Source organism: Mustela nigripes, chromosome 12, assembly GCF_022355385.1.
Source record: "Mustela nigripes isolate SB6536 chromosome 12, MUSNIG.SB6536, whole genome shotgun sequence".
Lineage (NCBI taxonomy): Eukaryota > Metazoa > Chordata > Mammalia > Carnivora > Mustelidae > Mustela > Mustela nigripes.
In genome coordinates, this window is record NC_081568.1 from 129,294,022 (window position 1) to 129,318,388 (window position 24,367).

The 24,367-nt window shown below is 40.0% G+C and overlaps 1 protein-coding gene across 1 annotated transcript; it reads right to left on the reverse strand.

The window, feature by feature from the left end:
* Positions 1-1,654: 1,654 nt before the first annotated feature.
* LOC132027606 (REST corepressor 3-like) lies at positions 1,655-6,215 on the reverse strand. Its single transcript, XM_059416390.1, has 3 exons — positions 6,167-6,215; positions 3,714-3,955; positions 1,655-2,505 (listed from the first exon to the last, which is right to left on the reverse strand). Exons 1-3 carry the CDS (start codon positions 6,213-6,215, stop codon positions 2,167-2,169), a joined length of 630 nt encoding a protein of 209 aa, XP_059272373.1. The 3' UTR covers positions 1,655-2,166.
* Positions 6,216-24,367: the final 18,152 nt, after the last annotated feature.

A 24,367-nucleotide genomic window follows, 5' to 3' on the forward strand; every position in this document is an offset into this window, starting at 1 on the left:
ATGCAAAGCACACAATAAGACATCTCACTATATACATGTGTCATATTACTAATGAAGCTCAGATTTTTTTACTGTGTGCTCTAGTGTATGTAAATCAAATTACAGCACATCCCTCAGATACAGCATCTTGGCCCATGGCTGGGATAGAACAGATTTTTAAATGAATCATAATATACTTAACAGCTAGACAGATGCTGGTGCTGACCAACACACTGACTTGTCCCACACACTGTATATTGAAGATGTACTGACAAGAGACAAGACAATAAAAGCCATATAGTATGCACGTATGCAAGACAATCTAAGTACTTTTAAAAAATACTTTAGATATTTTAAGATATATAACTCCCCCCCCCCCCGTGGCTTTTAAAGTAAAAATAAGTATAAATTCTTGAATATTAAGAATTTTAAATCAGATTTTTATCTAGTTACAATCCAAGGGCAGGAACTTTTTAAGATCATCCAATGAGAAAGACAAGACACACCCTGGAAAAAGGTTGTGCCAGAACATAAGGTCCTTATGAAGAGCAGAACTCTAAACTTCAAAATTAAAACTAATCAATGAATTTAAATCTAATAGCTCCTTAAGGCGTTAGAGCCAATGGTAGGAACTATTCTTCCAATATTGGGAATATAGGACTTCTCAAGACATAAATCAAGGGCTTTAGATGTTGACTATTTCTTGAAGTAGTTCTAGATCTGATGAGAATATAAATGTGCAAATATTTAGCCTTAAGTTCCACTAGTATAGTAATCTAAGCGATCTCTTTGCACAAGTCATGATTCCAATATGAAATCGCTGTATCAAAAATATTAGTAACACATTGTTGAAATACTATTACTTGTAAAATATTCTTTGTAGGTGCTTAATGATTTATGTGTTCAATTAAGACTTGAGATGTTTTCGCTTCTTATAAAAAATGGGTCTCAGCATTTTACACAATTGTGTCACAATTGTGACAATATACTGATGCATCTTTAGATAACACAGAACAAACCCTTCGATTTATTTTACAAAATAGTGTTGATGATTTAACACTAAACCATACCCACAAGCACAGGTCGGCTGCAAGGAATAAACAAATGTATCCAAATAGTACAATAGAGATTTATCAAGAAAACATCCTTTATATTAAATGCAGACCATATTAATAAGTATGAGGGCAATTTTAAGTCAGATCCTAAACACAAAAAGGGCATTGTAAATAAATGCTTCCATAACTATCACTATCTCCACGTAACTGACAAAATATAATTCTCTTCTAAAGTCCCCAAATATAGGCAACTACTAGTTAAAAGCAGGTAGCATTTTAAAAAATCAAAAGTAACTCCATTTTCAAGGAACTTAAAGACACTGTACTTCAACAAATCTGTATGTAAAATTGTCACGCCAATCCTCTTATTACTTATAGATGACAGGTCAATGACCTTTAAGCAAGGACTTTGCACTAGGACCCCAAAGTGTAAGTTAAAGGTTTAGTAGGTTCAGTACATTCTTTGTGGTTTCATATAATTGCTTTGCAATTGATTAAATTGCTTTCTTTTAAAGGAATATATTAAAATTCCTTTAGAAAAAAAAAGCAAGATATTTTGAAAAAAAGGGATACGCACTAAAATTTTTTAAATATGCATTAAATGAACCTATGTCAAAATCTGAAATGCAGGCTATTTATTCTTGTACTCCTAACATAGGAAAATGTTGTTAAAAATTAAATTAAGGAAGAAAGAAAAAGTCAAACATCCTTCAGAAACTTAAGGAGTTTCCACAATTCCTAAGTCAGTATTTCTGTACTAAGAGCCTTGAATATGAAGAGGCAGAAATATAAAGAATCCCAATAAAATAAATATAGTAAAAACAAAACAAAACAAAATCTATATACTTTCTGAAGTATATAGAATACTTAATCTCCTTTTGTTCCTTTTATGAGATCATGTCACTGAACATATACTCTAGAAAGGAGGCTAACTGTAGGCTTTTTGTTGTATAACATTTAGTTTGGTTGCACAAACCAAAAAATGTCCTAGACATCCACTTATGCTAGCCCCCTGCCACAGAACTAGTTCACAGCCTCAGTATCAAGGAGGACTGTTCTCTTTTGCATCAGTCTGATGAGCACTGGTCTAATGATGGGGTGAAGAGTTACTGTAGCTCTGTCCAGTTTAATTTTAGTGCAGTGAGGACTGTGAATCTGGTTGAATTCCGATAAGGGACGGTGGCTGTTGACCACCAACCGTGGACAACACTGGTCTTGGGTTGAGACGGGGCGGCAGAGAATTAGCAGGGCGAATGAGAGGTGGTGGAGGCTGATTGAAAGTTGGCCGGATGAACCGAGCCTGCTGCTGGAGTGGAGGAGGCTGCCGGTGAAGAGCAGGGGCAGCAGGCAGTGTTGGACGAAGAAGTGCTGGAGGCTGGTTCAGAGTGGCAATGGGGGCTGTTGGTGTTGGAGTGGATGATGGGGCAGGAGGTGATGGACCCAGAGTCCGAGGAGCCTGTGGGGTCTGTGCCTAGAGGTGAGGAAACAAAAATACATGTATGAGATGAGCGTTCCTAATGAACTGAATACAATATAGCTTGGGCTGTCACAGGAAAAACAAAACAAAACAAAAACATCACACCAGTGTTTTTTTGGAAGCACAAGCTTCTTTGATTTTAAACAAAACAAAACAAAAAACCAAAAACTGAAAAAGCAATGAAGCTACCAAACAGGCATCTTTATTAGTAATCAGCTTAACACTGGAAATAAAAATAAGACCACATGAAAAAGTGCTCCATATCACTCGGCATCAGGGAAATACAAATCAAAACCACAATGAGATATCACCTCACACCAGTCAGAATGGCTAAAATCAACAAGTCAGGAAATGACAGATGCTGGCGAGGATGCGGAGAAAGGGGAACCCTCCTCCACTGTTGGTGGGAATGCAAGTTGGTGCAGCCACTCTGGAAAACAGCATGGAGGTTCCTCAAAATGTTGAAAATAGAACTGCCCTATGACCCAGCAATTGCACTATTGGGTATTTACCCTAAAGATACAAATGTAGTGATCCAAAGGGACACATGCACCCGAATGTTTATAGCAGCAATGTCCAGCCATCAAAAGAAATGAAATCTTGCCATTTGCAACAACATGGATGGAACTAGAGCGTATCATGCTTAGCGAAATAAGTCAAGCAGAGAAAGACAACTATCATATGATCTCCCTGATATGAGGAAGTGGTGATGCAACATGGAGGCTTAAGTGGGTAGAAGAATAAATGAAACAAGATGGGATTGGGAGGGAGACAAACCATAAGTGACTCTTAATCTCACAAAACAAACTGAGGGTTGCCGGGGGGAGGGGGTTTGGGAGAAGGGGGGGGGATTATGGACATTGGGGAGGGTATGTGATTTGGTGAGTGCTGTGAAGTGTGTAAACCTGGTGATTCACAGACCTGTACCCCTGGGGATAAAAATATATGTTTATAAAAAATAAAAAATTAAAAAAAAAAAAAAAATAAGACTATGAAAGAACAATACACTCTCCATTCTTCTAGGATCAGAACTTAGCATGTCCTTAGGACTTAAGAGTCACGAGAGAGGCACCACTGAGTAAGTGTATTGTCAACCTTTCATGCTCATTTAGCTAGTCCTCTGACAAATTAACCTTACAGAACACCACACAAAATGATGATTCCTCAACTCATATTAGCTCAAATTCCATACACAAACACACCTCCTCTTCTTCATCAGTGCTCTTCCCTGATGGCACATTAGAAGCAATTTTTGTGTCCTCCCCTAAAGTAGAAGCATCACCATCACAAGCCTGGGTTCCTTGTTCTGCTTCCCACTCCTGCAATACCTCCTCTAAGTTAAACCGATGCCTGTAGTTTACAAAGAAGTTCTTCACTTGGCCAACAGTCTTGTTGCCAATTACGTCTGCAATAGCTTGAAAATCTTTACCATATTTGCGGACACCTGGAAGGCCAAGTAAATAATACACCTGTGAAGGATCAGTACGGAGAGCTGTGTGTACTATACATCATGCACACACAAAAGATACCAGCAATGAAAATCCTTTCTCATAAACTCTGCTCATTTCTCAATTCTGAGATAGAGACTAAGATATCAGGGTCACAGATGAAAACTATCAATTATGTCGTTTCAGCAAGCCAGCCACTTGCCTTCAACTGAACAATCAGAAACTTACCATTTTTTACATACTCAGTTATTTTCTCCAATCCTCTCTTGAACTCTCAAATACAGTCCATTTATTGTAAAGCATTGAATTTTTGTTCCATACTCAATTCCACATTCATTTATTTCCCTCGTAGCCAGTCACCTAAATTTGAGCAACACCGTTTGTAAACAAAACTGAATGGGAATGAGCCATCTGTTTTATCCCCTCAATGGATTGAGTGGGTGGTCTTAGAGTCCCCCCATTAAGAAAAGCATCATAATTTTGGTTGTAATACCAGCTTCAATTGGTTTTCTTGCCTAATCTCACCAGGGCACCAATGAATAGAAATGAGGTAAAAAGAGAATCATGACAATGTGATTCGGCAAAAAAGGGAAACTATTTTTCAGAGTTAGTTGGATTTCAACTCCTCTAACAATTTCAAAGACTGTGTATGAGAAGGAGTCTTAGCTGTACTTTATAGCCTTAAGAGTAAGGTTACAGTAGCGACTACATGTACTTGTGTTTATCATCACTACCTTAAATTTAATGACTGTACATTCAGTTATTTGGGAACCTAACTTTTTGTAATGGAAATTTTATTGGAATGAAAGATTGATATTTGATTTATGAACCTGGGATAGTCAATTATACTACAGAATTTGGAATGACTTTATTTGATCAGATGGATAATAAACTGCTCTTAAGGGAATTCTAAAAGGACGTTCACTGACTCATCATTTAACTCAAAATACAGAAGGTGTCAAAAGTGTTGACTTTACAATTTCATAACTGTTTAAAATACCAGAAAACATTCATTAATTAGAGATTAGAAAGGGAAATAAATGATACTTATGATACTAAAAAGTCTATAATATAACCTAAGCAACCAGAATCATGGTAATTTAAATAAATTCAATATGTATACAATCATAGATGAGAGAATATAAGGGTATGTTAACATCTCAGGAGAAATGCTAGATTCATATCTTACAGATACCCAATTACCTTAAAGCATCATCAGGATATGACAAAATTCTTGTTTTTAATTTCTGCCTTTATTTTATATAGAGAATTTGGGAACGAATAATCTCTTGTTTATATTCAACTAGCCAGGCTTGACTATGGGGAATGCTTTTATCTTAAAGAGCATTTTGGGCAGGAGGTTTGACATTAAGCTAGAATGATTTTTACTACAGAGTTTGGGGTCTGTAAACTGTGCTCATCTGCTCTGTTCTCAAAGGGAAAGACATACACATGATAATAAATTATGGCACATTATTTAGCAAAATAAGTTCTTTTTAAATCCATAAGCTGATTTTCAGTTCAAACTCCATAATTGAGTAAAAAGTCTAAGGGTGACCAGGTTCCACTAATTCCACATCTGCAATAAAAATCCAAGGGTATTTCATATCAGGAATTATTGCTATATATTCAAGTACTTCTCTACTACTTATATTCTGGAAAATAACAACTCATTTGAGATTGCTGTACTGAAAAATAACTCCTAATTAGAAATCAGACACAGAGTTCTATCGATGTACTATTTTTTACAAGGAATATGTAATTTATATTCTAGAAATGACCAAATCTACTGAATACATGAGTTTGGAAATGAAAACTTCAAATAAATCTAAGATTAGTTCTTCTGTATTATAGCAAGAAGTCACATTAAGATGGACTCCAAATACAAAGATATTACAATCCTCAGAACACCTATTTGTTTAGCAAAATATATTACAAAACCTACCAATAAGTTGTCCCCATGTCTGATTCCATTTTATTTTCTCTTGTTTCAGGGACTTGATCTTGTTAGCAACACTGCTGCACTTCCAGAATTACAGACCCCCAAATATAAACTACTTCCTATTGGAACCTTAGTTTTCCCAGACACTCTGAATGTCAAGGATTTTTTCTAAGTCACCTAGGTTCTGAGACACCCAGGTATGTTTATCATTAACTCATGTATGCCATATAAACTACTTGGTAAAATCTCAAGGCTCAGACCATACTGCAGACTTCTGTCGTCTGGTTGAGGATCCCACTGGTGTCCCAAGCCATCGGGGATGTTAATGTGCTCAGCCTGCAGGGTGGCAGGGCAGGGTCTGGAATAGCTAGAGCTCCTTGACAGTTGTTTCTGGACAAGAGCAGTCTCATCCATTTGCCCTAGTGTGTTGTGACAAATTTCATAATTTTTTCTGTCTGCCATGAGGTGAGAAAAGTTGGGAAGTACTGTCCTAGGAAATATAATGCTTAGTGCACAGGAAGCGCTTAGGAAATAGGATTTACTTTTCTTCCCCAAACCACAAGAGTCACATATAGCTAACTTCTTTATCACCTTCACACTGCCCATGACGCTGGTTCAACAGCATATTTTGTTTAGAAGGTGGAATTCTTAATTCTATACTGTGGCTGATAACTAGGTAAATTCTAGTGAAATGCCAACTGAAGACTTAACTGGAACAACTCTTCCCGAAGAATCCCTAGCAGGGCTTCTGGAGGAAAACCCAGCAGGGTAGCAATGCAGAGCAACTCACTTTAACGACCTGGGACATTAGAGCTTACTTTAGTTCCAATTTGTACCTGCAAGAAGGGTGGTCTACTGTTTTCCATAATTTATAGTAAGTAAGGCCATCTGATTGTTTTATCAGCAAGGCTGAGAATCAACATAGTGATTAAATCTCTTTCTCTTCCTGAAGATGTAATAAACGGTCCATTTCAACCATGGTTTTATTTTTTTTATTTATTTTTATTTATTTATCAGAGAGAGAGGGGGGCAGAGAGCAAGCACAGGCAGACAGAATGGCAGGCAGAGGCAGAGGGAGAAGCAGGCTCCCTGCCGAGCAAGGAGCCCGATGTGGGACTCGATCCCAGGACGGCGGGATCAGAACCTGAGCCGAAGGCAGCTGCCTAACCAACTGAGCCACCCAGGTGTCCCTCGACCATGGTTTTAAATTAAAACTTCCCAGGTTGGGGCAAAGGTCAGTTTTGAAAGGTTAGTAGAATGAAATTTTAGAAAATCCTGGAAGAGTTAAACTGTAAATATCTCAGGAAGAGGAAAAAGTGTCTTCAATCAAATTTTGAAAGTTACAATCAAACAACTTGGCTTCTTCTGCTGGCAGATGATACTTTATAATCTTTTAACATACACTTTTAAAGTTCTGTTTCGGAATTAATATAAAAATCACATTTTATAAAAGCCCACATTTCCCAAACAGTATTCTTCATCCTGCCCAACAAAAAAAACCACACATTCATATTTTTAAAAATTTGGCTAGTAAAACTCTCTCTCTCTCTGTCAAATAAATAAATAAAATCTTAAAAAAAATAAATGTGTCCATTTGTGGATGTGTGTGTGCATTGGAGTCATGCTATAATAAAAAGAATGGGTGACTGCTGTTAGATTTTTAAATTTCCTCCTTTCCTTGGTTATGTGCAACTGCTCATTGTCCATCTGGATAGAAGACTAGGAGTTTATATCTGGAGACTGTAAAGCAGGATCTTTGCACATGGGGTAATGGAGAAGAGCATTTTAAGCAAAGTTGAGAGAACATGACTACAATGCCAAAAACAGGAGGAATGAGTTACCATATACTGAGTGTTGAATGCAGAACCCTCTAGACATCATCCCTTACTTAGCTTCCAGATTAGTCAGCCAGCCTCTCATTCTCCAGGCAGGGTCAGAAGATTCTAAAAATATGACTAAGCCAAAAGAAAGTACCTAAAAATATATCGATGCCAGGGCTTTCCTAACAAATGACTCGTCCAGATAAACTTAAAGAGAAGCCCATAGTTGATAGGTCTCTTTCACATGCCCGAAGTTTCTTAATGAGCTTTTTAGCTCTTCTTCTTCTCCTTCTCCTTCTTCTTCTTCTTCTACGGGTGGGGTGCGGTAAGCAGGCTCCCCACTGATCAGAGAGCCCAACACAGGGCTTGATCCCAGGACCCTGAGATCATGACCTGAGCCAAAGGCAGAGACTTTAACCCACTGAACCACCCAGGCACCCTGGTTCCTTATTCTTTTTTTTTTTTTTTTTTTTAAGATTTTATTTATTTATTTGACAGAGAGAAATCACAAGTAGATGGAGAGGCAGGCAGAGAGAGAGAGAGGGAAGCAGGCTCCCTGCTGAGCAGAGAGCCCGATGCGGGCCTCGATCCCAGGACCCTGAGATCATGACCTGAGCCGAAGGCAGCGGCTTAACCCACTGAGCCACCCAGGCGCCCCCTGGTTCCTTATTCTTAATCAAAGCCAGACAGCTAAGGATTTCCAGGTATATGAAGAAAGCTAACAACAACAACAAAAAAGTAAGGACAAAAACAAACAGAAAACAGCAGGTTGGAGGAAACAGAAGCTATCCAGGTAGATGAAAGCTTAAAAACAAAACAAAACAAAACTGAACGAAACCAAAACCCAACCCAGATCGAAATTCAGTATTCTCAGAGAGACGGAATGTTGTAGCTGTGAAACAAGAAGAGGATGATAAACAATTTATAAAGAACAACCACAAGAAAGAAGATGTGGAAATTAAAAACATCACAGCCGCAGGAAAAAACCCAGCAGAGTATTCGAAGATGGAATTGAGACGAAGCCCCTGTAAGCGGAGCAAAGATGTGAAGAGATGGAAAATGGGAATGAAAAGATAAGAAAATCAGAGGAGGAGTCCGTTATCCCATGTCCAAACACTAGGAATTTCAAGAAGAGATAACGGAGAGAACTGAATCATTCAAAAATCGAAGGATGTTGGTTTCCTGATTGAAGGGGCCCCAGAAGCATCCGGGACGATGGATGCAATGGGCAAATAGACTTGAAGGGCCGCGAGATTGGCTAAAATTCTCACTGTGGGGTTCACCGAATCAGCTGGTTGACAAGCTAACTGGCATCAATTTACCTTCTCTGCCAACTGGAGATGCCGTACCCAGATTTTCTCCTGGGATCAGTGACTTCTGTCCCCTGGAAAAGGGAGTGCTAGCCCTTTCCACAGACCCCATCATCATCAAGTGCAAGCAGCTAGTATTCTCACATAACTCCTATGGTAGTCCCAAACCAGACTATGTAGTCTCTTCCCCCTGAATCTAGGCTTGCCTGAGAGACTTGCTTGACCAAGACTAACAGAATCTTGTGGGCATTTGATGTCCAAGGCTAAATCCTAAGAAGTCTTGTCATGTCCACCCTGGTCTTTCGGAACACTTGCTTATGGAACCTAGCTGCATGCTGGATAGCAGCTCAAGCAGCCCTGTGGAAAGAAACTGAGGCTCCCCTGAGAATTGCAGCTAGCCTTCTAGAGGGCAGTACGTATGAACTTGCTCCATGGAAATGAGCTGACCTGGAATTTGAATTGACAGCTGCAGTCAAGCCACATCAGCAAAAACCGTAGGGAGCAGAGTTGGAGTACATCTACCAAGGCCTGCTCAAATCTCATGAGAAAATAAATGATTGGTGTTACATGTTTTCCTTTTAATCTGCTAATATGGTGATCTCCATTAGTACATTTTCTGATATTGAACTCCTATGTTCTTGGAATATGCCCTTTGCTATCTTGATGTGCTCCCACTATTTGGACCCCATACTGAGCATCATGATCATCTATGGAGAAAAAAGAATTTATGGGGCACCTGGGTGGCTCAGTGGGTTAAGCCTCTGCCTTCGGCTCAGGTCATGAACTCAGGGTCCTGGGATCCAGCCCTGCACCGAGCTCTCTGCTGGGCAGGGAGTCTGCTTCCCCCTCTCTCTCTGCCTGCTGCCCTGCCCACTTGTGAACCCTTTCTCTCTTTCAAATAAATAAATAAAATCTTAAAAACAACAACAACAACACGAATTTACTAAACAAGTTAATAATGTAAAAAGTGCTTCAAAAATGTTTCCCCTGTTTCAGAAAATCTCAGACATATGGATAGAACATGATGAAGTAGTCCAGAGCAATTTCTGCCTGGTAGCACTGAAAAATACAGTTTGCTTTACTTTGTATAATTAGAATTTTCTTTAATTTGGAGCACTTACTCCAAACGAGCTAGTTTCTCCTAAATTTTTCAGCTATTTTGAAGGTGTGTTTGAAGTTCAGTGTTTCCATTTGTCTTTTTTGTGATTCAATTTAGGGACTTGATTAATGGCATTCCATTCAGAAAGCAACTGAGGCTTCACTAATCTAAAATAATCTGAGGTGGGACTCTCTCTCTCCCTCTCTCTCTCTCTCTTATCCCACTGAACATTTCATTTAATGAATGTAATCAACTGTTTGTGTAAAAAGAAACACAATGAGCCTTGAGAGGCTTTTGAAAATGAAAAATTAAGAAAAAATAAAAGTAACAAGGCCATCTAGAGGCTTGGGGCTGCTCTAGTTTGAGAAATTTATCAAGTGAGGGGCGCTTGAGTGGGTCAGTCAATTAAGCATCTGACTCTTGATTCCAGCTCAGGTCTTGATCTCAGGGTCATGAATTCAAGCCCTGCATTGGGCTCTAGCATGGAGCCTACTTAAAAAAAAAAAAAACAAAAATTATCAAGTGGAAAGATGTTTTCCGCTTTTCAAATATTTAGGAGAGAACCTCCTACTTACCCCCATCCCCCACTCTCCAACTCAGCCCACACCCCTGCCACACACACACACACACACACACACTCACTCACTCCCCTATACCTCCCACCCCCTTTAAGGTGGTGTTCTTTTAACCAGTTCCCCAAAGCATCCTTTCTAAGACAGAATTGACGGACCCTCCCCTTCCTCCACCATCCTGTCATCACCATCCTTAAGAAACTTACTTTTTTTTTTTTTTGCTTAAGATTTTTTTTTTCTTTGACAGAGAGAGATCACAAGTAGGCAGAGAGGCAGGCAGAGAGAGAGAGGAGGAAGCAGGCTCCCTGCTGAGCAGAGAGCCCGATGTGGGACTCGATCCCAGGACTCCGAGATCATGACCCGAGCCGAAGGCAGCGGCTTAACCCACTGAGCCACCCAGGCGCCCAGAAACTTACTTTCTACTATGGTGAATGCTGTGAAGTGTGTAAGCCCTACGATTCACAGACCTATACCCCTGGGCTAATAATACATTATATGTTAATTTAAAAAAAAAAGAAAAGAAACTTACTTTCTAGGAAAGAGAAAGAGAGAAAGGCCTTAGCAAATTCCCTTTGGGTGCATTTCCATTTCTAAGATTTTTCAGTAAGAATTGTCCCTAGACTAGTTCTGGCTTGGAAAATTTACTTAAGTCCCACACAGCGAGGGACCAGCATTTATTGCCAGAAGTGACACTAGTTAGAGAGTAGAGTTCCCAGCTGGGAAGCTGTCATTATGTAAATGTATGACAGCCCTTGGAGGAGGACAAACGACTTGTCAGTGACTTCTTAATCAGCTTGTCTCTAGCAATAATAATCTAATTACTAGTCACCTAATTAAAAATGAAAGAAATTAGTGCCTTTCCAAACACTGAGTTTCTAGAATCTCAGGTTACAGTCTGTCATTAAGCAGAGAGCTGTCAGTTGTTTGCACGTCACATTGCAGAGAGGCTGAACTTTGTGGGGTGCTTCATGCTCATGTATGTGATTCGATTACACCTGCCATCATTCATTTAACGCATTGATCTGGATGATTTGTTGCTATGGGCCCCTCATTCATGATTTCCACCACTGGCATTTACTACAGGCTTACTGTATGCTAAGGGTTATGTGCTGGGGATATAAAGATGAATAGGAAACTGTTCCAGCTTTTGGAATATATCACTGCAGGGGAAACAGATATAAAAATATTAAATTATAACCTAATTTGATCAAACTGTATTAGGGATAACGAATATGCATGCCTATTGCATATTATGGAAGCCCACTGGAACCAGTCCACAGAATCTGAGATCTTTTTTTGGGGGGTGGGTATATGCTCTTCAGGTTACGAAAAACTCCACCATATCCTATTCTTTAAAACTTAGTCTGCTTCTTCCATTTGTGTTATATGCTGGTCCTTGTTAAGCTTTTGAGTTTGAGATCCCAGTATAGAAACAAGCTTGACAAACAGAAACCTGTTAGGAGAAGCTACATTATAATTGATTTAGATACTGTTCTTGTAAATGAGTTTTAAAGAAAATTTTGCATGGTGTGTTAAAAAACTCTTTATTACACTCCTCTCAGGTATGGAAAAAAATACCTCACTAGCCACTTGTGCTGCACAGCAGGGGAAGTAAAGAAAATTAAAAGTTGTCAATCAATTGCATTTAATAGTATCTGTTTCCATTTTAATTGTCTTTTGAGGATGTTCATCTTCTTTGAGCTCAGTGCTCAGTCTTTAATTTCTCTTCCCTCTTACTTGCTTCTCTTTAGATAATGTTAGGTGTTTGGGGGCTTTCTTGACTCTGGGATGGTAGGGAGAAAAACATTGCAGACTCATTGCTGGTCTTCCTGCCAAGTGGCTACTCAGCTGCCCCAGACCACTGACTGTGGAAGGGAAGCTAGTCTGTGGCCTGTTGTGAGCTATTTGGGCATAGGTACCACTGCTGAGTCAGTCCTTGATCACGATTATTTGTCCTTGGATCCAACATTTCCATTCATGGTGGCCTCTTTCTTCTGCAGTCAGGCTTTTGCTCATGTATAGTTAGCTGTCGTAACACTTTTAGGCTAACTTTGGGCACTGAAAACTTCTGGATTCCCCCAAATTCATGAATTTTGATTGTTGTTATAATTGTACTGGGATCAAAGAATATAGTTCATGAGACATCAATCTTTGAAATTTGCTGGAACCAGCTCTAAGATATTGTTTGTGATCAATTTTAATAAATATTGCATGGGAGGTTGAGAAGAATATTCATTTCTTTTCTTAAAGATTTCATTTGGGGCGCTTGGGTGGCTCAGTGGTTAAGGCTTTGCCTTTGGCTCAGATCATGATCCCAGGGATGGAGCCCCGCATCTGGCTTCCTGCTCTGCGGGTAGCCTGCTTCTCCCTCTCCCACTCCCCCTGCTTGTGTTTCCTCTCTCGCTGTGTCTCTCTCTGTCAAATAAATGAATAAAACCTTTAAAAAAAGAAAAAAAAAGATTTCTTTTTTTTTTTTTAAGATTTTATTCATTTATTTGACAGAGAGAGGGATCACAAGTAGGCAGAGAGGCAGGCAGAGAGAGAGAGGAGGAAGCAGGCTCCCTGCTGAGCAGAGAGCCCGATGCGGGACTCGATCCTAGGACCCTGAGATCATGACCTGAGCCGAAGGCAGCGGCTTAACCCACTGAGCCACCCAGGCGCCCTAAAAAAAAAAGAGATTTCATTTATTTGTTTGAAAGACAGAAAGAAAGAGCACGAGTGGGGGGGAGGGGGAGAAGGACAAGCGGGCTCAATCCCAGAACCCTGAGATCGTGACCTGAGTCAAAGTCAGACACTTAACTGACTGAGCTACCCAGGTGCCCCAGAATATGCTTTTCTTTCTTTCTTTCTTTCTTTTTAGATTTATTTATTTATTTGTCAGAGAGAGAGAGAGAGCAAATGTAGAAGCAGGGAGTGGCAGGCAGAGGGAAAAGCAAACTCCTTGGAGAGCAAGGAGCCCAGTGTGGGACTCAATCCCAAGACCCTGGGATCATGATCTGAGCAGAAGGCAGACGCTTAAAGTACTGAGCCATCCAGATATCCCGAGAATATGCTTTTCTAATGGTTGAGTGTATATTAGTTTTCTATTCCTGTGTAACAAATTAACACAATCTTAGAGGCTTAAAATGATATGCATTTTTATTATCTCACATTTCTGTAAGTTGGAAGTCTGGGCATGGGTTCTCTGCTCAGGGTGTTGTAAGACTGAGATTGAGTAGTGTTCTCATCTGCAGCTCAGGGTCTTCCAAACTCATTCAGGTTGTTGGTAGTATTCAATTCCTTGTCATCCTAGAACTGAGGTCCTCATATGTTAGCTGGCTGTTGGCCAGGGGTTGCTCTCAGCTCCTAGAGCCCCTCTGGTCCTAGATACGTGATCTTTTCAAACATGGCAGGTTACTTTTTTTAAAGCCAGGAGGAGAATCTCTCTCCAGTCTGAAATGACGGAGTCCTATGTAACATAATGTGATCAAATAAGTATCTATCTTATCATATTCATGGGTCCTGCATGAGCTAAAGGGGAGGGAATTATATAGGGCACGCACATCAAGGGGTGGGAATCTCAGAGACCATATCAGATTCTTCCTACCACAGAGTATAGGGGTCTTCATATGTTGATTAAATACAGTTTTTGATTTTTATTTATTTTTTGAAATATTTATTTATTTATTTGTTTGACAGACAGAAATCACAAGTAGGCAGAGAAGCAGGCAAGAGAGAGTAGGAAGCAGGCTCCCCGCTGAGCAGAAAACCTGACGCAGGACTCGATCCCAGGACCCTGGGGTCATGATATTAGCCAAAGGCAGAGGCTTTAACCCACTTAGCCACCCAGGTGCCCCAAATCCATCTTTTTAACTGTGCATTCAAATCTCCTTTCTGTTTATAGTTTTCATCTGCTTGATCGATTTTAATCACTAATGGTGTTGTGTTGATGGTGTTGGATTTACTGTTTTTTTCTTGTAGTTCCATCTTTTTCTTTTTTTCCTGTTTTATATATTTTGAGAACAGATTAGGTGTATACAGTTTAGAATTATCTTGACTCTCTTTGACTCTATAATGGCTTTTGTCTTAAAATCTATTTTGTTTGATATTAAAATAGAAAGTGGGACTTTCATCTTGTTAGTATTTGTCATATATATGTATATGTATGTATGTGTGTGTGTATAATCAATCTTCAGCCACAATGTACCTTATTTTTTTAGTGTCAGTTATCTCCTGCTTCTTAACACCCAGCTCCAAAATTTAGTAGCTTATTAGAGCAACCACTTGATTTGCTCATGTTTTTATGAGTCAGCAATGTGTGTTGGACACAGACAGGCAATTTTTCTGCAGGTCTTGCTTGGAATTATTCATGTGGTTACAAGTCACCTAGCAATCTGACTGGTGCTAAGTAGTTTGAGATCCTCATAAGTCTGGCAATTAGTGTCAACTGTCAACTAAGCCCTTCTCTCCCCACCATCTCGGATTTTCAAGAAGGATGCCTGGGCCTTTTCATGTGGTGTTGGCATGTGAAGACTGAGAGCAGAAGTTGAAAGTTTCCCTGAGGACCAGACTTGGAAATTCATAGGTTACATCTCTCATCCTCTCTCTGTGTTCAGCCAATGGCTAGGAAGAGTCACAGGCTCTCTGGTCTTTGCGTGAACTTTGCAAGGATCCAGAGGCATGTCAGTCGATAATGCTCCTCATGGCAGTTTCTCTGAGAGGGAAGAATGAGCAGTGCTTCTCCATGGCCACCACATAGATATGGTTTAATACAATAATTAAAAAATGTTTCAGGGCACCTGGGTGGCTCAGTGGGTTAAGCCGCTGCCTTCGGCTCAGGTCATGATCTCAGGGTCCTGGGATCGAGTCCCGAAGCAGGCTCTCTGCTCAGCAGGGAGCCTACTCCACCCCTCCTCTCTCTTGCCTGCCTCTCTGCCTACTTGTGATCACTCTCTCTATCTCTGTCAAATAAATAAATAAAATCTTTAAAAAAATGTTTCAGACTTTTGTTATTAGTGAGAAACTTTGTTATTGACTTCTATTTTGAGATTTCAGTGCTTGTGATTTCCTCTCACATGTATCATTTGAAGAATTCAAAATGAGAAAGAATAAAGATGTATCCCTATTGGGTAGGAATTCACCTTTAAAAACCAACAGTCTTAACCATTGATCGATTAACTTGCACAGAAAATATAAATTTGTTTACTAATTTTTATAGAAATTCAAGTATACTTTTTTCCCTAAATAACAAGCTGTAAATGACTATCATTAAAACAATGTAGGGTCATCTGGGTGGCTCAGTTAGTTAATTGTCTGCCTTCATCTCAGATCATGATCCCAAGTGGGATCAAGTCCCACATCAGGCTCCTGGCTCAGTAGGAGTCTGTTTCTCCCTTTCCTTCTGCCCCTCCGCCTGCTCATGCTCTTGCTCTCTCAAATAAATAAATAAATAAATAAAATCTTTAAAATAAAATAAAATAAAACAATGTAATTGCAAGTGAAGATTTTAAAAGACGTTAAAACAATAATTAAATTCTGTTTCTCAACCCTATTTTTCAGCCCAAGAGTGTAACCTTCAGAATGATATTCATTCTGATTCTCTCCTTTCTGCAACACAGTCCATTGTCTTTAATATTTGTCTTTCCTTTTTCAACTTTTAGCTGGGCATATGGCTGCCACTAATGAAGACTAGTTGTAGTTGTATAACTAAGTTCTGGAAAATGGGATTTTGGTGAAAATGATAGATGTGGCTTCCAGAAGGATCTGTAAAGAGAAGATGAATGCTCATCTCCTCCTTTCTCTTTCCTGATGGCTTAATGTAGATACACAAGAGAATTGGAGCTGGAACAGCCATTTTTAAACAAGTGATGGCTGAAGAATGAAGTTGACAGAGCAGCAAGGTAAATGAAGCCTAATTCTATCATTCCAAATCTAGATGATAGATCTGGACATTTCAATGAGAGAAAAATAAAATTCTATTATGCTTAAGCCATTGGTATTTGGGGGGTTTCTGTCACGGGCTGCTAAAGTGAATCCTAAGCAATTCTTTTTTATGTGTTTGTTTTTACTCACCATTTAATCCCCAACATCTGTTATGGGATGTGATGGGAGCTGAGCAGTGAAAGACAGCCATCTAGCAGAATAAATGTGATGGACTTTGCCTAGCCTGGGAAGGGGCATGTAAAAACATGAGTCAAAATTAAGGACAAAACCATCTCTGGTAAAAAATATACAGCCAATAAATATTTATTGAATGAATTAATGAATATAACAGGTAGTTGTTATATTTTTCAATCAAATATTATACCTATCTAGAGGATCTTTTCATGTATCAGTTAGTCAACTCCTACTAGATCTCTCAAGATCCAGCTTAACTGTGACTTGCTTCCCCAGCTTCTCCTGGCATTGGGTAATGTCTACCTCCCTCTGCATGCCTCTGCATTTCTTCTATCTTTGCTATCATCTTATTGTATTGGAATTTCAGAGCAGGGCCCATGATTTTCCATTTTTGTGTTTTTAATACTCAATATTATGGCTGGAAGGACGGAGGAGAAGCAAGGACACAATTCTTCCAAACATACAAACACTGATATAGGACTTTCCTCTGACGATTTGCTTCCTCTGTGATTTAGGAAATATATATATATATATATTTCCTAATCTATCTATCTATCTATCTATCTATCTATCTATATCTTTATTTTAAGGAACTGGCTTATGAAATTGTGGGTGCTGGCAAATCTGAAATCTCTGGGATAGACTGGTAGGTTGGAGACCCAGGAATTGAGCTGATGCTGCAGTATCACATTTCAAGGCAATCTACTAGGAGAATTCCTTGTTCTTTCTCTTCTTTTAAGGGCTTCAGCTTATTGTATGGGACTTATTACAGAGGGTAATTTGCCTTACTCAAAGCCTATTGGTCTAAATACTAATCATACTTGAAGAATACTTTCATCACAACATCTAGATTGGTGTTTGGTTAAAAACTAGGGTACCATGGCCTAGCCAATTTAACACATAGACTTGACCATCAGAGGAACCATAAAGAGAGGGGGATTTATTTAATAATTTTAAGTTCAAGTAATGTTCAGATGACCTTTGCCAAGAAAATTGCATTTACTATTCAGTATTATAGCTGGTCGTCATAAAGCCAAAAAACCTCTTGATTATGACAAATGAGAGAGAGGTCCTATAGAAAGCAATTAGAGAATATAATCAAATGTGTTTGATGACTTCAAATACATTACTACTGCTTACATAAAGAAAGTTCACTCTCACAGAGCATTTGCAATGTGATAGAATTAGGCCAAGCTCATATGAACCAAGAGTTGTGGTAGAAAAACAAAAAGAACGTGCACATCAGCAATTTCATTTAAGGTTAAAAGATCTTTACTATTATTAATTAAGAATTTGAAAACCTTGAAGATATAATACTTTGCCCAGGACAAGATGTCCTATTCATAGGCCAGACGAAAACTATATAAAAAGAAGGAACGGTGGAAGTGATTCCTAGTATGTGTTGATCTAGATTAATGGTTCCAGTGTGCAATGTTGTAAATTTAACTTTTCTTGCTGTTTGTGCACTAAAGGGTTCTCAACTGGCCCAAAAGAAATAATGTAACTTCTAAAAGTAGGCCAACTAATTTATAGGCAATAGCTTACATACCAGGAAAACTGGATCAATAAGTAATGTTATATTTATTTCCAAGAAACCTAGCAATATTTTCTCAGTGAAAAGTGAGCAGGGATAAAGTCAATCATAAAGTGCTTTTTTGAGCATGAGCATAGGGAAACACCTCTCTCTGGAAGGTGTATAATGCAGTGAAGGTGTGGAGGAAGAGAAGGAAAATGCACATGGCGAAAAATCCAATAGATCTTTCTCAGTCTGGCTGAAAAGGAATGTAAAGAATTGGGGTCAAGAGTAAGGGCAAGAGGTGCCTGCGTGGCTCAGTCAATTAAGCATCTGCCTTCGGCTCAGGTTATGGTCTCAGGGTCCTGGGACTGAGTTGCATGTCAGACTCACTGTTCAACAGGGAGTCTGCTTCTCCCCCACCCTCTCCCTCTTCTCTACCCCTCTTTTGTGCTCTCTCTCTCAAATAAAATCCTTAAAACAAATTAAGGTCAACACCAAGAAAGAAAAACCAGTCCTTTCTGACATTATTACTAGAAACCCACTAATCTTCTCTTTTATTCATTCATGTATCAATCTACTGTTTATTCAGCTATAGTTTATAGAGTATACACCAGGTGCCAGAGCCTGATCTGTGAACTGATGCTGTAACAGGCCTAGTCTACACCATTCTTGCCCAGCCCGTGTCTGCCCAGTCTGCTCTGGAGGATGCTTGTACACATTTCTTACACAGGCTACCTAAGTTTCTCTGCTGAGGGTCTTTGCCAGATGCGGCCATATGCTCAGAAATGTGTTAACACCTCTGATGGGCTCCTCAACCAGTGAGATCCAGGAGATGTTTGATAAATGTAATAGTCCCCTTACCTTGGATGACTGAGGCCCAGTTTGCTTCCAGTGGTGATCTGCTCGTTGACGTTCTTTTCATTGGTTTTTCCTCCCTTCCCTGTCTCTCTTCCCTGTTCCCTCCCTTCTAGTATTGTTTGGGCTTACCTCACCATCACATCTTTTTCAGTTTTGTGGTTTTTTGGTTTGTTTGTTTTATGTTTTTTGGTTTTGTTTTTTTTTTGGTTGGGGGGAAGGGAACCAAGCTAAGCTGGAAATAAAGCAGATATGGTCTTCTTCTTATGGAATTTATCATTTGGGAGAGAGACACAGTAAACAAGTCAAAGAAATAAATCTACAAAATAATTAATTCTGATTATTGTCAGGACCCAAAGAAGGTAATAACCAGGATTATTGGGGAGTTGGAAGGGAGTGGGCCTTGTCTGGGCAATCTCAGAGGGCCTCAGGGAGGAGGCGACCTATGAGCTGAGGCTGAAAAGAAGGAGCCAGGTTGGTAAAGAGATGTGGGAAAATTCCTTTCCCATGAAGCTCTTTCTAATGTCACCATAATCCCAAGGTTCTTAGAGATACTTCTTTCTCTTCCAGAGCTGTCCCCATTCCCACAGGGCCCAAATATGTCTGGTCGTAGCACCATTCTTCATTCTGAAACTTGGGCTATGTCCACTGAGAATGAAAGAGGTCTGTGGAGCAACGTGGGCTTTACTACTTTGGGGCTAGGCACGACAGGATATTTGGGGTAGTCTTCTGGGACTTGTCCTCCCCAAGATCACTGTCGGAAGTCCCTAGCACTGCGATAGATGATCTCTGCTGTAATGCAAACCCCTTCTTTGGATCCATCCCTTTCCCTCCTGCATAGCCAGCAGTGTCTCATTCTGACCCTTTTTCAAAGCCCAAAAGGACCCGGGCAGAAGATGAGGGACCCAGTGGCTCCAGCTACTAGAGTTTCCTTTCCCCTTTTCCACTGGTCACAGCCCCACGGCCTGGAGCTTCTTCAGTCACCACTCTGGGCTGCTCTGGGTGGGGGAGAAAAACACTGGAAGCCATAATGAAGGGGTTTTCCTATACCAGGCTTTTCCTTTATTCTTTCCATCAGAAGGGAAGATGATTCAGGTTCTCACCTGCATAAGATCTGGGGCATCACCCCCCCCCACCCGCCCAAACCCCCATGCCAATTCTAACTCATGGTATATATACAGAGTACGGGTATGTATTTGTACTCTGAATTTAGTAATAAAGGCATCATTTTATAAGGAAAAACTGTTGATTTCTTTTTTCTTTCTTTAAAGATTTTATTTATTTGACAGAGATCACAAGCAGGCCGAGAGAGAGAGAGAGAGAGAGTGTGAGAGAGAGAGAGAGGAGGAAGCAGGCGCCCCACCGCAGAGAGCCCATGCGGGGCTTGATTCCAGGACGCTGGGATCATGACCTGAGCCGAAGGCAGAGGCTTTAACCCACTGAGCCACCCAGGCGCCCCCAAGACTGTTGATTTCTTTATGAAATCACATACTGTCCTGCAATGATCTTGATGGAGGACCGCAGAGCCAGAAAGTCCCACCCACTTCTTTTAAGCTCGCAGCCAGACATCTTGTTCCGGCCACGCTCCATCCGGTTCCAACACGTTCCAACATCCGGGTCCTGCAACAACGCTGAGGGCCGGCATGCGGTCAGAACTCCTCCGCCCGCACACTAGCCCGCTGCTGCTCTGTTGCTAGTTCCGGTTTCCGGCCTAGAGATGGGGCCCAGCTGGTTCCTGAGTGATTGGCGGCCTCTACTCAGAGCTGCCGTCTCACCTCAGCGTCCGGCGGAGCACAGGACGCCTCGCCGCGTGATCCCGAAGGTTCCCCACGCCATGTCTGCACCAGGTTGGAAGGGGCGGCAGCGGGAAGGAGGTTGTTTTGCTACCATGCTGACCTGTGAGAGAACAGTGTCCGCGTAGATACTGTTCTGGGAACGGGGTTATGATATGACGGGAAGGATTGGGTAGAGAAGAAATAGAGAAGTGTTCATTTGAGATTTTGGCCATTAAGAAAAGGAAAAAAAAAAAAAAATCCCAAGAATGGGAACTGGAGGAATCCACAGGGTGAAGGAACTTTTAAAAATTTTTAACCAAAATGAGGTATATCGGAGCATATGAGAAAGGAGAGGGACTGAAAGAGAAGAGACGAGAGGATTTATGAAGGCAGTTTCTCAGTGTCACAAGCCTTGTCTTACTTGCGTTGTACAGTCCCCAACATTGACAGCGGTCTCGTCCTCCCATCACCTTCCCCTCCTTTGTCCTTTATCGCCTTGTCCTCCCTTCCATTGACTGAATATTTCATGCTGGCTCTATAGAGAGAGAATATATATATATATATAATTTAAAAAAAAAACTGGAAAAAATATTTCCAATACCCCTGTCATAGGACCCAATTTCCCCAATACATGAGAACTTAAAAATCAATAAGAAGGCCATAAAAGAAAAACTGATCAGCTGCGCCTGGGTGGCTCAGTGAATTAAGCTGCTGCTTAATTAAAGGTCTCAGAATCTGCACCCAAGCTCTGTGATAATTACTGGTGTACAACAGTTTGGTGAATATTCCTACAGATTTAAAATATATTAATACACACATAAATGACTTTTTTCAAATATCAGATTTTCAAATATCAGATCATATTATATGTTAACCATTCATTTGTTTCTGTTGTAATGACATATGTGTAATTTTAATATACCTACACTTTCTTTTCTAAGGTATTATTGCCATGTGGTTAAGAGACAGTATTCTTTTTTTTACAAATTTTTAATTTTTTAAATAAACATTTAGTTTATTTTTAGCACCAGGGGTACAGGTCTGTGAATCGCCAGGTTTACACACTTCACAGCACTCATCACAGCACACCCCCCCCCCCCCCCACAATGTCCATAACCCCACCCCCCTCTCCCTCCCCCCTTCCCCCCAGCAACCCTTAGTTTGTTCTGCAAGATTAAGAGTCTCTTATGGTTTGAAGAGACAGTATTCTTGTGTCAGACTGTCTGGGTTCAAATTCTGGCTAAGCTACAACAGTCAGTCATTTCTTTGTGTAGTTTTGTTATGCCTGAATTTCAGTTGCTACAATTTAGTTAAACAATACTAGACTCTCAACAACACAATTCAGAGGGTAACTGGGTGGCTCAGCTGGTTAAGCACTTGCATTCAGCTCAGGTCATGATCCCAGGTTCTGGGATAGAGCCCTATGTCAGGCTCCCTGCTCGGCAGGGGAGCCTGCTTCTCTCTCTCTCCCCCTCTCCCTCTGAGTCTCCCTCTGCCCCTGCTCATGTGCTCTCTCTCTCACTCACTCTGTCTCTCAAATAAATAAATAAAAAAAAGATTTTATTTATTTGACAGATAGAGAGATCACAAGTAGGCAGAGAGGCAGGCAGAGAGAGAGAGAAGGAAGCAGGCTCCCTGCTGAGCAGGGAGCTGCATGCAGGACTCAATCCCAGGACCCTGAAATCATGACCTGAGCTGAAGGCAGAGGCTTAACCCACTGAGCCACTCAGGCGCCCAGTAAAATCTTAAAAATCTTAAAACAAAACAAAACAAAACCCGAACACAATTCTTAAATCTTAAAAATCTTACAAAAAAACAAACAAACCCCGGACACAATTCAGATTTAAGTTTACCACGTAAGTAATTGCTCAAAGAAGAAATGTTGCTGCTACCTTTCAGACCAGTGACCAGTCACATCATTTCTTACAAAATCTGTTGGCAATTGGTCATTGTACATCTGTTACTCAGTTCACCCGCACATAATAAAACACATGATTTGTGATGCTTCCATGTTTCCTATTGATAAACCCATGTGACATTTTATGGTTAATAAAAAAGAGAGAATTGGCTAATAACAATGAAAAAGCAGTAAAAAAACCAAAAAGTGATAGTGCTGAAAGTGAAATTCAGTAAAATTTCTAGAAGAAATGACTGACTAGGGGGATGTTGACATTGCTGCCACATGAGAGACACAAATATGCAGCCAAATGACTTAGTGAGGGTTCATTGACATAAATGAGGAAAGTGCTTATGATGGAAGGAAGATGTCCCAGAGGAAGTGACACTTGCAAAAACTTCACAGACACCATGGGAGCTATTGCACAACATTGAAAGCATAAAGGATTAAATACTGGAAAGTGATTCAAACTTAAAAGTGAAATTACAGTTTGGGTGCCAGGTAGCTCAGTCAGTTAAGTGTCCGATCTCTGATTTCAGCTCAGGTCGTGATCTGAGTTGTGAGATCAAACTCGGTATTCAGCTTTGCATTGGGCATGAAGCCTGCATAAGATGCCCACTTCCCCTCTTCTTCTTCCCCACCCCCCCCAAAAAAAAGAAAAAAAGAAATTAGAAACATTACAGTTTGCCAAGGCATAGAAAGATGCTCCCCAGCACAAATTATATGAGATACAATTGGAATGAATGTTCAAACTATTTCTGAAGAGTATTTTTACAAAGAAAGAAAACACTTAATTCTCAGTGTTCCTAATATTTAAACTGGAGTGTACTTTCATTTGTATTGTTTTCATTTCTCTGTGCACTTATAATAGACAGTAATAGTATGAGTATTTGTAATCTTTTGATAAAAATCTTTAAATCATGGGGCACCCAGGTGGCTCAGTTGGTTAAGCGGCTGCCTTTGCCTCTGGTCATGGTCCCAGGGTCTTGGGATTGAGCTCTACATCGGGCTCCCTGCTCAGTGGAGAGCCTGCTTCTCCCTGTGCCTGCCACTCTCCCTACTTGTGCTCTCTATCTCTCTGTCAAATACATACATACATACATATATAAATCTTTTAAAAAAAAGCTTTAAATCATTATTTTCTCACTGATTACAAGCTCTACCATATTCAACATGCATTGCCATTTTATGGTCCTATGTTAGTGTGTAAAGGAAGGAATACTTGCATCTTGCTGAGTATCTTGAGTGAGTTATTTGTTTCACTTGTTATGTCTTTGGCTCATTTTTTTTCACCTGAAAAAAAATGGAGATAATGATGGTATCTACCTTATAGGGATGCTGTGATAGTTACCTGAGTTAATATCTATAAGGCAATTAGAATAAATAATAGGTAATCAGTAAGGAAATAGCATTAATTGAATGCCCTATTATATTTCATTATATGACCATATCTTAACTTTTAAATAGTCCCTTATTATTGGAAGTCTATAATGTTTATAATAATTATCTGTGATAAACAGTGTTGC